Source organism: Notolepis coatsorum (genome assembly GCF_963971535.1).
Source record: "Notolepis coatsorum genome assembly, chromosome: 3".
NCBI lineage: Eukaryota > Metazoa > Chordata > Actinopteri > Aulopiformes > Paralepididae > Notolepis > Notolepis coatsorum.
This window is the reverse complement of record NC_140167.1, coordinates 2,719,752-2,734,581: the sequence shown is the minus strand read 5'-3', so window position 1 is coordinate 2,734,581 and position 14,830 is coordinate 2,719,752. Positions and strand designations below refer to the sequence as shown.

Sequence of the window (14,830 nt, the reverse complement as noted above, 5' to 3'; positions counted from 1 at the left end):
TATAGCAAAAACATGGAAGATGGACACGAGTCAATAACAAGAACAATATATTTTTTCTTTTTTAAGTACAAGAGGGCAAAGGAGAGGAGAATAACATATGGACAGTATATAATGAGGGAAAAGAAACAAGCAGCCATACTAACAGTAGATGTAACACTGATGCACAGGAGTAACTTAATGTGATGGTGATTTATGATGAAATTAAATTAGATTTGAATTGTTTTTTAAATATAGATAAGGAGGTTGTTGACCTCAATGATGAATTTAGAGTGTTCCAGAGTTTAGGACCTCTAAAGCTAATGTTGAATTGATGGCTAGCTTATCAGTATTCATCCCCACACTGTTATCTTATGAGAACTGCCTGACTTTTCTTCCTGTATGCAAAAAAACTTGATTTATTTTACTATAAGGCTGAAAGTATCCTTGGCCTCGTGGCTCGTCCTCCGCTCTCTGTATCGAACTCTCGGGGGACACAGAATAAACGATCGAATAAACTATTGATCTCAATTTCTCTTTGACCCTTAGTCGTGTGGTAGTGAAAGGGTTAACCGTCTGTAGTGAAAGGGTTATTAACCTTCTGTAGTGTGGTTGTGACGGGGTTAACCCTTAGTCGCGTGGCAGTGAAAGGGTTCACCTTCTGTAGTGTGGTAGTGAAAGGGGTTAACCCTTTGTTGTGTGGCAGTGAAAGGGTTAACATTCCGTATTGTCGCAGGGAAAGGGTTAAACATTTGACGTGTGGCAGTGAAAGGGTTAACCTTCTGTATTGCCGCAGTGAAAGGGTTAACCCTTTGGTAGTGAAGGGGTTAAGTTCACCGGAATTGGGTGAAATAACACCGGGACCCAACACAATAAACCCAAATGATACGACACCATCAGGCTGCTCAATGCGGACTCTATGGATCCAAATAAACTTATAAACTTATGCAACACTAACTCACCTGTTCTGCACTCACTGCACACAACATCCACACTCACTTTAAACACTCACCTTTAACATTCACCTTATTTTATGCCTATTCGTACGTGTTTGCAAATATTTCTACATTGCACTACTTTTAGTGTCTATTTTACGCCTATTCTTTTGTCTGCACCTTATGCATCGCTTTTATTCCGTCAGCTGTATGCAACTTTTATGCCTCCGTTCATTTTATGCTATTTGCTGTGAAGCACTTTGAGTTGCAATTCCTGTATGAAAGGTGCTATATAAATGAAGTAATTATTAGACACTTTAAAGACTTTTTAACAATACACCATATTGTATCTATGTGTAAACGTTTGACTGTAATATACATGTACTTTATATGCGACAAATAAAACAAAACTTGAACTGATAAATCTTCGCCCCACTCTCTCTCTCTCCGGCTCAGCACCAGAAGTGGGTCGTTGGTCGAGCCCTTCCACGCGGCAGGTTGTTTTGTAGGTATTCTTAAATGGTATTTTAGAGTTTGTTTGATCCTGCACATGGGGGCGTATACTAATTTAGCATCTAATTTAGCTTTCTAGAATGACATTTAAAACACATTGTAACTAAGCATCACTCGGCTGAAAAACTGTTCAATGTTAGCTTGCTTGCTGTCGTCACTAACGTTGCGTGACGTTGCTCGTTTGCTAGCTAACGGGTCGACCGTAATCCACATTCGGCGCTATTGGCTACTGTAGACGCCAATCAATATCCATGACAAGTCCCTCCCTAGCTTCCTTTGTTTACAGTACAGTTTATTTCTCATATTTTTATATTCAGAGTTAATTATATTGTTTACACCATTTATTTGTTCTCATGTTTTTTATATTCAAGAGTACATTTTATTGCCTATATATTTATGTATTTCTACTATTACCCTGCGCATACCTGTACCTCCCCTCCCCCCTCCCCCATACCTGTACCTGTACCTCCCCTCCCCCCTCCCCCATACCTGTACCTCCCCTCCCCCCTCCCCCATGCTGCTATGATGCCCACATTTCGCCCAGTTAACGCTCAGCTTCTTCCCTCAGGCCATCAGAACAATACACACTGATCTCTCCACACACAAGCACACAAGCACACATGCACACACACACACACACACAACATTCTGCACTCGCACACACACGCACCACAGCTCACTTTAAACACAAGAAAAGGACACTTTAAAGGAAGGGAAAGGACACTTTAAGAAAATAACTCGTTGTGATTGTTGTACAGTATAGTTACTAGTAACAGCAAGTATAGCATAAGAAAAACTGCACATTGTATAGGAATGTACATAGGATCCGGTGCCTTTAAGCGATTTATGTCTCTGTCTGTGTTTTGTGTATTTCGTATGTTTGTTTTTTGTTTGTTTTTGATCTCAAGTGACTACCTGGTAAAATAAAGGTAAAAAAAAAAAAATTAACATGTCTATTTTACCCTGTCTATTCTAGTTATCTTTTTATTATTATTATTACTATTACTATTGTTTTATTGCACAATCGAAGCGGGCATGGCCAACCGCATTTCACTGTATGCCCTGGTATGTACTATGTGATGAATAAAACTCTTGAATCTTGATTCCCGCCTGCCCCCCCCAAGGAGATCAATAAAGGAATATCTCATCCTATCTCACGACACGCTCCTGACGACGACTCACCTGGAGCTCCATCACCACGTAGTTGAAGCGGTCGTTGCGCCCGCAGCCCACGAAGCGGCACACGTGGTCTTTACCTGGAGAGAGAGAGACGGAGCAGAGGGTCCCCGCGGTCAGGATCGTGACGCTAAACCCAGGTCACGACTGAATTCAAAGAACCCAGAACGCCCTATCGCAAAGAGTTCCCCCGACGTTCCTGGCCAAATTCCCAATCAGGTCTCTGACATCAAAGCCACCCCCTTAATTGGCTGATATCAATCCCTGTCTCCTGAGCCGTTCAGTCAGTGTGTAGTGTGTAGTGTGATGTGTGCCTGGTGCCAGTGTATGGTAGTCATTGTGTAGTGTGATGTGTGCCTGGTGCCAGTGTATGGTAGTCAGTGTGTAGTGTGATGTGTGCCTGGTGCCAGTGTATGGTAGTCAGTGTGTAGTGTGATGTGTGCCTGGTGCCAGTGTATGGTAGTCATTGTGTAGTGTGATGAGTGCCTGGTGCCAGTGTATGGTAGTCATTGTGTAGTGTGATGTGTGCCTGGTGCCAGTGTATGGTAGTCATTGTGTCTGGTGCCAGTGTATGGTAGTCAGTGTGTAGTGTGATGTGTGCCTGGTGCCAGTGTATGGTAGTCATTGTGTAGTGTGATGCGTGCCTGGTGCCAGTGTATGGTAGTCATTGTGTAGTGTGATGTGTGCCTGGTGCCAGTGTATGGTAGTCATTGTGTCTGGTGCCAGTGTATGGTAGTCATTGTGTAGTGTGATGTGTGCCTGGTGCCAGTGTATGGTAGTCAGTGTGTAGTGTGATGTGTGCCTGGTGCCAGTGTATGGTAGTCAGTGTGTAGTGTGATGTGTGCCTGGTGCCAGTGTATGGTAGTCATTGTGTAGTGTGATGAGTGCCTGGTGCCAGTGTATGGTAGTCATTGTGTAGTGTGATGTGTGCCTGGTGCCAGTGTATGGTAGTCATTGTGTCTGGTGCCAGTGTATGGTAGTCAGTGTGTAGTGTGATGTGTGCCTGGTGCCAGTGTATGGTAGTCATTGTGTAGTGTGATGCGTGCCTGGTGCCAGTGTATGGTAGTCATTGTGTAGTGTGATGTGTGCCTGGTGCCAGTGTATGGTAGTCATTGTGTCTGGTGCCAGTGTATGGTAGTCAGTGTGTAGTGTGATGTGTGCCTGGTGCCAGTGTATGGTAGTCAGTGTGTAGTGTGATGTGTGTCTGGTGCCAGTGTATGGTAGTCAGTGTGTAGTGTGATGTGTGCCTGGTGCCAGTGTATGGTAGTCAGTGTGTAGTGTGATGTGTGCCTGGTGCCAGTGTATGGTAGTCAGTGTGTAGTGTGATGTGTGCCTGGTGCCAGTATATGGTAGTCATTGTGTAGTGTGATGTGTGCCTGGTGCCAGTGTATGGTAGTCATTGTGTAGTGTGATGCATGCCTGGTGCCAGTGTATGGTAGTCATTGTGTAGTGTGATGTGTGCCTGGTGCCAGTGTATGGTAGTCAGTGTGTAGTGTGATGTGTGCCTGGTGCCAGTGTATGGTAGTCATTGTGTCTGGTGCCAGTGTATGGTAGTCAGTGTGTAGTGTGATGTGTGCCTGGTGCCAGTGTATGGTAGTCATTGTGTAGTGTGATGTGTGTCTGGTGCCAGTGTATGGTAGTCAGTGTGTAGTGTGATGTGTGCCTGGTGCCAGTGTATGGTAGTCAGTGTGTAGTGTGATGTGTGCCTGGTGCCAGTGTATGGTAGTCAGTGTGTAGTGTGATGTGTGCCTGGTGCCAGTGTATGGTAGTCATTGTGTAGTGTGATGTGTGCCTGGTGCCAGTGTATGGTAGTCATTGTGTAGTGTGCCTGGTGCCAGTGTATGGTAGTCATTGTGTAGTGTGATGTGTGCCTGGTGCCAGTGTATGGTAGTCAGTGTGTAGTGTGATGTGTGCCTGGTGCCAGTGTATGGTAGTCAGTGTGTAGTGTGATGTGTGCCTGGTGCCAGTGTATGGTAGTCAGTGTGTAGTGTGATGTGTGCCTGGTGCCAGTGTATGGTAGTCAGTGTGTAGTGTGATGTGTGCCTGGTGCCAGTGTATGGTAGTCAGTGTGTAGTGTGTGATGTGTGCCTGGTGCCAGTGTATGGTAGTCAGTGTGTAGTGTGTGATGTGTGCCTGGTGCCAGTGTGTATGGCAGCCATTGAGCCTGCGTAGCCCAAGGTTGGGTGCTACACAGTGGTGGTGAAGGAGGCAATTTCCACCCTACATTGTGTGGGGAGCGCTTTGAGTGTCTAGAGAGAAGCGCTATATAAATGTAATGATCATTCATTCATTCATGAGCAGACCGAGTAGAGGGGCCTTACGGTCAGGATCTCGTCATCATCAGATGTGACAAACGCTTCCGTATGAATCATGGTGATGGTGTGTTGTGTGTGTCCATACCCCCCCCCCGCACAGACCCCAGATCAGCATCCCTGCCTGTGTGGTTGATTTGATTTATAGTGCATGCGTGTGTGTGTGTGTGTGTGTGTGTGTGTGTGTGTGTGTGTGCTCTGTTCTCAGGGGACACTGCTGCACTTGCAGTTTGACTGCGGCCACGCCCTGAAGCGCGCACACACACACACACACACACACACACACACACACACTCTCCACTGTGATACTAATCATCATGCAGCACAAGTACAGTACAACAAAAAAGAGGTTTGGCATCCAACCAGAGCGCAAATGTAACAGTAACGTGGTGCAACAGTAATATAATAATAATAATAATAATAATAATAATAATAATAATAATAATAATAATAATAATAATAATAATAATAATAATAATAATAATAATAATAATTATTATTATTATTATTATTATTATTATTATTATTATTATTATTATTATTTTATTATTATTAAGAGTAGGTAAGGGCCATGTACAGATATACAGTAGATAATAGTATCTACAGATATGTAACATGGATTGTATGCAGGTATGTAGTACACAGATATATATATATACAGTATATACAGCATTATTGTACATGCTATCATACAGAGTTATATGGGTTATATGCAGGTATATTCAGACAGAGACCAATATGGATATATATATATATATGCAGTAAGTGTATATATACGGTACATGTATATATACACCGGTAGTGTTGAAAACTAGCACTTGTGCTATAAACACGCAAAACAACGCATCTGGTCTGTCCAATGTGGCTGTGGTGTCCATTTTAAATAAACGTTTTCATTCATTCATACAGCACTATATTGTACATGCCATCATACAGAGTGATTATGGGTCGACGAGGTACATAGTACGCGGTAGGTAGTTGTGACTATTGCAGCGCAGAATGCGAATCGTTCTATTCCGAGGGTGCGATTAATCAAGACGCCGGCCACAGAGTCGGAGGGGGTGAAGAAGACGAGGAGGAGGGAAACAGCGACTATTATTAGCTGTTCAACCTGTTTTTCTGTCTCTTAAGAGGCTTTGTTCCAAGTCGCCGTGTTTATCCTCCAGAAGGGGCCGGAGTAGGGCATTGTTGGGGGAGGGGGGGGAGGGGGGGGGGGGGGCTAGCCCGTCTCGGGTTACGTCCCGGTTCCCTCGGGAAGAAACGGAACCGTAGCACCACGGCCGCACGGCCATTAGACACAGACATGATCCAACACCATTGATTTTACCCCTCAAAGGAGAAGAGGGGGGGGGGGGGGGGGGTAGAGTGGGAGAGAGAGGGGGGGGAGAGAGGGGGAGAGAGAGATAGAGAGTGGGAGAGAGAGAGGGAGAGAGAGGGGGGAGAGAGAGAGGGGGGAATGGGAGAGGGAGAGAGAGAGTGGGAGAGATAGAGAGAGAGAAACAGACATAGTGGTGAAAGGGAGGAGAGAGAGAGGAGGGGAGAGAGAGGGGGGAGAGTGGGAGAGAGAGTGGGAGAAAGAGAGGGGGAGAGAGGGAGAGAGAGAGGGGGGAGAGAGAGGAGGGAGAGAGAGAGGGGGGGAATGGGAGAGGGAGAGAGAGAGTGGGAGAGATAGAGAGAGAGAGAAACAGACATAGTGGTGAAAGGGAGGAGAGAGAGATGAGGGGAGAGAGAGAGGGGGAAAGTGGGAGAGAGAGTGTGAGAAAGAGAGGGGGGGAGAGAGAGAGGGAGAGAGAGAGAGAGAGAGGAGGGGAGAGTGGGAGAGAGAGAGGGGGAGGGAGAGAGGAATAGAGAGGGGGAGAGTGGGAGAGAGAGGAGGGAAGAGTGGGAGAGGAGAGAGAGAGGGATAGAGAAAAAGAAACAGACATAGTGGTGAAAGGGGGGAGGAGGAGGGAGGAGCACAGCTAACAGGGGAGGTTAAAAACATGAAAGATGAAAGGAGAGGAAAAACAAAACGCGTCCCGAAGGAACGCTGGGAATCGGGTTCGTTGATCTCTCTCTGAAAGAGAGACTAGGAGAGTTGATCTCTCCATCCATTAAAAGAGAGACCAGAAGGACACGCAAAGTGCTCCCAACTCCGCACGCTGTCCTCCTCAAGACTATTATCTCCAGCCCGCTTGGTTCCTCCTAATCCCTCCTAATCACGGACGTACAAAAGAAAGAAAAAATCAAATCTAAAATGTAAATATAGCGGATCAAAGTGCTCGTTCTGCACTGCGGAGAGACCGGCGCTGCACGCAGCTGTGGCCTGGGCCTCAAACATGTGTTTCTGAGACGAGTCAGTCAGGTGACCCGTGTCTCAGGAGAGATGAGTTCTGGTCTGGTCTGGTCTGGTCTGGTCTGCTCTGGTCTGGTCTGCTCTGGTCTGGTCTGGTCTGGTCTGCTCTGGTCTGGTCTGGTCTGGTCTGGTCTGGTCTGCTCTGGTCTGGTCTGCTCTGGTCTGGTCTGGTCTGGTCTGCTCTGGTCTGGTCTGGTCTGGTCTGGTCTGCTCTGGTCTGGTCTGGTCTGGTCTGGTCTGGTCTGGTCTGGTCTGGTCTGCTCTGGTCTGGTCTGGTCTGGTCTGGTCTGGTCTGGTCTGGTCTGGTCTGGTCTGGTCTGGTCTGGTCTGGTCTGGTCTGGTCTGGTCTGCTCTGGTCTGGTCTGGTCTGGTCTGGTCTGCTCTGGTCTGGTCTGGTCTGGTCTGCTCTGGTCTGGTCTGGTCTGGTCTGGTCTGGTCTGGTCTGGTCTGGTCTGGTCTGGTCTGGTCTGGTCTGCTCTGGTCTGGTCTGGTCTGGTCTGGTCTGCTCTGGTCTGGTCTGGTCTGGTCTGGTCTGGTCTGGTCTGGTCTGGTCTGGTCTGCTCTGGTCTGGTCTGCTCTGGTCTGCTCTGGTCTGCTCTGGTCTGGTCTGCTCTGGTCTGGTCTGGTCTGGTCTGGTCTGGTCTGGTCTGGTCTGGTCTGCTCTGGTCTGGTCTGGTCTGGTCTGGTCTGGTCTGCTCTGGTCTGGTCTGCTCTGGTCTGGTCTGGTCTGGTCTGGTCTGGTCTGGTCTGGTCTGGTCTGGTCTGGTCTGGTCTGGTCTGCTCTGGTCTGGTCTGGTCTGCTCTGGTCTGGTCTGGTCTGGTCTGCTCTGGTCTGGTCTGGTCTGGTCTGGTCTGGTCTGGTCTGGTCTGCTCTGGTCTGCTCTGGTCTGCTCTGGTCTGGTCTGCTCTGGTCTGGTCTGGTCTGCTCTGGTCTGCTCTGGTCTGCTCTGGTCTGGTCTGCTCTGGTCTGGTCTGGTCTGGTCTGGTCTGGTCTGCTCTGGTCTGCTCTGGTCTGGTCTGGTCTGGTCTGGTCTGGTCTGCTCTGGTCTGGTCTGGTCTGCTCTGCTCTGGTCTGCTCTGGTCTGCTCTGGTCTGGTCTGGTCTGGTCTGGTCTGGTCTGCTCTGGTCTGGTCTGGTCTGCTCTGGTCTGCTCTGTCTGCTCTGGTCTGGTCTGGTCTGGTCTGGTCTGGTCTGGTCTGGTCTGGTCTGCTCTGGTCTGCTCTGGTCTGGTCTGGTCTGGGTCTGGTCTGGTCTGCTCTGGTCTGGTCTGGTCTGCTCTGCTCTGGTCTGCAGTGCACGACTCTTTAGATTATGTCGTGTGTGTTTTTGTCTGACTAGGATGCAAGATTGCACAGTTTACATTGTGTGCATCAATGTATCAATATCTATATAAAAAAAAAAAAAAAAAAAAAAAACACTAAACACCTTACTGTGTAGTTAGTACACTTCCCTGCAGAAGCTAACCGCAGTAACTATTGCAAACAGTGAAACTGAGAAAAATGGCTTTAAGGTTCTTTGACTATCCAGTGATTTTGTAGTTACTGCCATTCTTTATACCCCTTTTCCTCTAAAAACAGAGCAAGATTGATCTCTGAAACTTTGTCACAAGATACAACAGATAGAGAAGTTAAATGTCACAGTTATAACCCATCAGCACCAGTGTCCCCCACCCCCCAAGCACCCCACCACAGACAGCAGCAGTCTGCCCCCCCCCAAACCCCACCACCACCAGCAACGACAGACCCACCACCCCACCCCCGCCCAGCCCCCCCCCCCCCCCCCCCCCCCGCTGATCATCACCAACGACCAGGTCCGAAGGCAGCTCTCCAAAATCAGCGTGAACAAGCCAGAGGACCTGACGACACCAACCCCAGGGTGCTCAGGGCGTGCGCTGGACAACTGCGGCACCATTCCAGCACCTTTTCAACCTCTCCCTGAGGCTGGAGAGGGTGCCCTAGCTGTGGAAAACCTCCTGCATTGTCCCCGGTGCCCAAAAAGGGGCGCCCATGTGCCCTCAAAGACTACCTCACCAGCAGACCTCAGTACGTGAGACTTCAGGGCAGCCAATCAGAGGTGCTGGTGATCAACACCGGCGCTCCCCCAGGGTACCGTGCTGGCACCCTTCTTGTTTACCCTCTACACCTCCGACTTCCGCTACAACACAAGGACGTGCCACCTGCAGGAGTTCTCGATGACTCCTCCATCGTCAGCTACATCGTGGACGACGATGAGCCGAGTACAGGGCTCTGGTGGAGAGCTTCGTATCGTAGGGTGGTCGGACAGTAACCAGCTCCAACTCAACGTCAGCGAGACAAAGGAGCTGGTGGTGGACTATCGGAGAGGCAGGAAGGGTCCCCCCTTCTGCCATACTCCTCGGAGGGGAGGAGGTAGAGATGGTGGGAGGTCTACTACTTCCTCTCTCTGCCAGTAGGTGGAGACAAAGGCTCCGCACTGTCGCTTTAACCAGCAGTCGTTAAGCCGATGTGTCGGCCAAGTGGCTAAAGGTAAAAAAGTGTAAATGAATGCACTTCTTCTCGGCATCGTCCAGTAGGACCCGTTCACGCGGATCGGCTTACAGTTCTGGTATCGATCTGAAGCCGGCTGACACGTATGACCCGGTCGCACCGCGTCAGCCCAGTTCAAAATCAATACCAGAAACGTAAGCAAATCCATAGGCGTAGCTTTAGGGGGGGGGGTTGCAGGGGACATGTCCCCCCTCAATATTGAGAAGAGGTCAATTTGTCCCCCTCAAAAAATATAGCTAACGTGAAAGACAACCCCCTCCCCAAAAGAGGTAAAAAAAATTAATAAGGGGGAAAAATGGCGGAGAAATTTACATTATAAAAAAAAAGTAAGTAGATTTCATTCACGGTTTGTGAATCACGCCTGGTGATACTAAATCCATATTGAACACATTGGAAAGGGGAGATTTGGCCCGATCCATAGATGTGCGACTTGGCCATAATAGGTAATTTATAGGCCTGATATTCTATATTCTATAATCATATTTCAAATGGCATGTGTCCGGATGGCAGAATTCAGTACCGTCTCGACAAAATCTCCTGTTTAATCATCTTCCCTTTTATTAATTTGCTTAGATTTGTCTAGATCTCAAGAAGGTGCTGAATGAGCTCAGTGGCAATTTTTCACATCTGGTCATTTTTAGCATGGTGTCACTGTCAAAGATGAAAAAAGAAAATGTATATTCTCCTTTGGTTCATCACAATTTTCCTTTTAAGCCTAGTAGTAACAGACAAACAATATTTCTGAACACATTCACTGAGGTCCATAGATGTCCCTAGATACCAAGACCATGCAAATGGACCTTGTAGAAGTGGAGCAATCTTCCATTTACTTGGGTACTGTATGTATTTTTAGGCGGATGTTCTCCACTCACCCTGCAGCTCCTTCAGGACGTTAAGAACCCGTTAAGAACCTGTTCTCCACTCACCCTGCAGCTCCTTCAGGACGTTAAGAACCTGTTAAGAACCTGTTCTCCACTCACCCTGCAGCTCCTTCAGGACGTTAAGAACCCGTTAAGAACCTGTTCTCCACTCACCCTGCAGCTCCTCAGGACGTTAAGAACCTGTTAAGAACCTGTTCTCCACTCAACCCTGCAGCTTCTTCAGGACGTTAAGAACCTGTTAAGAACCTGTTCTCCCACTCACCCTGCAGCTCCTTCAGGACGTTAAGAACCTGTTAAGAACCTGTTCTCCACTCACCCTGCAGCTCCTTCAGGACGTTAAGAACCTGTTAAGAACCTGTTCTCCACTCACCCTGCAGCTCCTTCAGGACGTTAAGAACCTGTTAAGAACCTGTTCTCCACTCACCCTGCAGCTCCTTCAGGACGTTAAGAACCTGTTAAGAACCTGTTCTCCACTCACCCTGCAGCTCCTTCAGGACGTTAAGAACCTGTTAAGAACCTGTTCTCCACTCACCCTGCAGCTCCTTCAGGACGTTAAGAACCTGTTAAGAACCTGTTCTCCACTCACCCTGCAGCTCCTTCAGGACGTTAAGAACCTGTTAAGAACCTGTTCTCCACTCACCCTGCAGCTCCTTCAGGACGTTAAGAACCCGTTAAGAACCTGTTCTCCACTCACCCTGCAGCTCCTTCAGGACGTTAAGAACCTGTTAAGAACCTGTTCTCCACTCACCCTGCAGCTTCTTCAGGACGTTAAGAACCTGTTAAGAACCTGTTCTCCACTCACCCTGCAGCTTCTTCAGGACGTTAAGAACCTGTTAAGAACCTGTTCTCCACTCACCCTGCAGCTTCTTCAGGACGTTAAGAACCTGTTAAGAACCTGTTCTCCACTCACCCTGCAGCTTCTTCAGGACGTTAAGAACCTGTTAAGAACCTGTTCTCCACTCACCCTGCAGCTTCTTCAGGACGTTAAGAACCTGTTAAGAACCTGTTCTCCACTCACCCTGCAGCTTCTTCAGGACGTTAAGAACCTGTTAAGAACCTGTTCTCCACTCACCCTGCAGCTTCTTCAGGACGGCCACCTCCATCTTCAGCACCTGCTTGGGCTGCTGCGCCGACTCCACCTTCAGCGCCACGCTGACCCGGGTCAGCAGGTCCAGGGCCTCGTAGATCTCCCCGAAGCCCCCGCCCCCGATTTTCTTCACCTGGGGGGGGGAGAGGGAGGGAGGTAAATGGTAAATGGCTGCTTTTTTATGTTGCTCAAGGACACATTGACACGCTGCCCGGGAGGAGCGGGAATCGAACCGGGAACCTCTGGATTACCAGACGACTGCTCTACCACCACTGTCGCCCCTCCCGGGAGGGAGGATGAGCGCTCGCCGTGTGTTAGACGCCTGAACTTCCCCCAAGGGGATCAATAAAGGGGCCCAAGTTTATAAGTATCTTAGGAATATCTTATCTCTTAAATTTGGTCCCCCGGAAACTGTTTATCGGAAGGTCGATACGTCACGACTTAAAGGAAGGCGCCAACATTTTGGGAATTAAGCTTACCGTCTTCTCCAGAGAGAGACGAGAAGATAGATACCAAGTTTCCTCTCTTGTGCGTTCAGTAGAAAGCTATCTGGCTGCACGTTAGCCTAGCTTAGCACAATGAATGGAAGCGGACAGTGCCGGTTAGCCTTCGGGAGAGAGGTGTTAGTTGGACAATGCCTCTAGGCTACCCGGCCATGTCCGCTTCCTCTGGTCTTTTCAACACAGTGCTGTTGTCCCTTGTTGTTGTAATAAATCTGAGTCAGATCAAACGTTTGGGGTTTGTGCTCCTAGTATTCGGATTCATTTATTGTCATTTATTTCAGTACTTTACAGCAAGAAGAGTGAAAATCTATTTATTGTGGTCCCTCGACAATAATAAAAATGGAAGACTGTTGACGAGTCTGATGGCTTGGGGGGGAAAAAAACTGTTCTTCAGCCGCTATCTCCCGCCGTCTGAAGCAGAACGTTTTGGCCTAGTAGGGCCGCCGCACGATTCTTGCTCAAATGTGTCATCGCGATTTTTCTCTCTTAAGAATTGAGATCACGATTCTCTCACACGACGATTCTTATTTTTTCAATAAAATCATTTATTGCACTCGTTCTTAAACAGACAACACAACATGTATCAAAGTGCTCGACTTAAACTTAAACATAACATATATGGGGGAGCTCGACTTAAACTTAAACATAACATGTATCAAAGTGCTCGACTTAAACTTAAACATAACATATATGGGGGAGCTCGACTTAAACTTAAACATAACATATATGAAAGTGCTCGACTTAAACGTAAAAGTCTCTTGCAACGTACAAAATAAGTCAGAATCGTCATCATTTAAAAAAAAAAAGTTAAGGAAGTAATTAAGTGATTAATAGTGCGAGCCCTAACTCCTAGTATCTCCCGCCTGACAGGAATATATATATATACTACGTCAGACTTCAACGAGCCCGTCGTCCCCGAGGGTTCCGCACAACGATCTGAGGAAGACCCGCTGACGACGCGGTTTCTCTCCGTCGATATAAACGCCTTGGAGGAACAACAACAGAGGGCCGTGCAGAATCCTCGGGACTAAACTGTAGTTTGATCGTTCTTTCCTGCACGAGCGGAAAGGTGGCATAATGTATTAGGGGGGTGAGCGGGAAAGAATCGATACAGCAAATATGTGGCGATATTCTTTTAGTGCCGACATTAAACTCGACACAGTGGTAGTAAACGCCAAGTAGAGGTAAAAAGGCTTGACTATGGGACTCAGCAGCCATCGGGCAGGACATCAGATTCCAGGGCTAGAATAGACAGGGGGGGTACATTACACGACCAAGGTACCCATGTACATGTCAAAATACTTCCCAAAGGTCAGTGAATACCACGATCACAACACCAGAGGGAGCTCCACAAATCATGTTAAACCCACATTCGGCTCAAACAAGGGACTAAACACGTTTCGCAATTATGCCACATCAATGTGGAACGCCCTACCTAAAGCTGTAAAGGAATGTGGATCACTACCCACTTTCAAAACCGCTCTTAAAGAGCACCTACGGGAGACTGCAATTCGAAACTGGCCCCCACAAATGTCCTAACCCAGTTGTACAGTAAATGACCAAGTATGGCTTTGTCAGTATTCCAATGTACAGTGTACATGTATAGATGTAGCAGTACTGTCTATCTGTATGTCATGTGTGTCATATATGTTATGATGAATTGAAAATGGCGGACCCTGATGTAAACAAGACGAAAGTCTTTCTCTGGTCTGCATCCCCTTATTAACAATTGTATGTATTGAGCCGTACTGTATTGTACCCATTCTGCAATCTGTTAATAAAGTTTTCAATCAATCAAGCAACTCTAGTTCTTCCTAGTTGGCTATATGTGCTGTGTTTTTATGTCTTCTTGCCTTTTTGAAAGAATGATTTATAAAATAAAAGAATTACAAAAATTATAATAATTTTTCTTCTTTTTTTTTTGCATTCCACTAAGAGGTTGGCAGTCGAGTCGACTACGGCTCCTTTCAATCGACTATTCGACTAATCGAGGTCAGCCCTAGAACCAACCAACTAAGAAAGCTTAGGGGGGGGGGGGGAACGCACCCCTGGATCGATGAGCTACATTATCAGCAGAGGGCGTGTGGTCCGAGGGTATAGACGTGCGACAACAACGCTCATAACTCAGATACTACATTAAACATTATTAAAAGAGAGAGACCAACACCGGCGAAGGTCAAAATGTTCCGTTCTCCCCCATTCATCATCGCCTTCCATTTGTAGCACGTCATTGACTTCCACTGAGATTCTGCACGTCCTCTCCCTGTCCCTAGTCCCTACACACACACAGGGGTGTAGCTCCAGATTCTGGGCCCCATGAAAGAATGTATTTGTAGGGCCCCAGTGTATGCGAGCGCGCGTAAGCGCGTGAGCGAAAATTTTTTGGCCATTTTTTTATTGATGAAAACGCATAATATGGTTTTTACCTATACATTCGGATCAGCAGTTCAGCACCTGCACTGTTGGTGGGTGAGCCTAGTAAAGGATGTCGCATTGCGTTCATCTTCAATGAATGGACCAATGCAATAGTCTACCAAAGCCCCCCCTCTCTCTCTATATATCTCACACACACACACACACACACACA

At 47.5% G+C, this 14,830-nt stretch overlaps 1 protein-coding gene across 1 annotated transcript in view; it reads right to left on the bottom strand.

The window, feature by feature from the left end:
• Positions 1–14,830, bottom strand: part of LOC311225117 (tau-tubulin kinase 2-like) — a gene marked incomplete at both ends in the record, with an annotated part of 90,183 nt that overhangs the window by 38,875 nt on the left and 36,478 nt on the right. The window contains 2 exons of the mRNA XM_084310322.1: positions 2,607–2,680; positions 11,726–11,873. Coding sequence (XP_084166448.1) covers positions 2,607–2,680; positions 11,726–11,873 — 222 coding nt within the window. The remainder of the gene's footprint in view (positions 1–2,606; positions 2,681–11,725; positions 11,874–14,830) is intronic.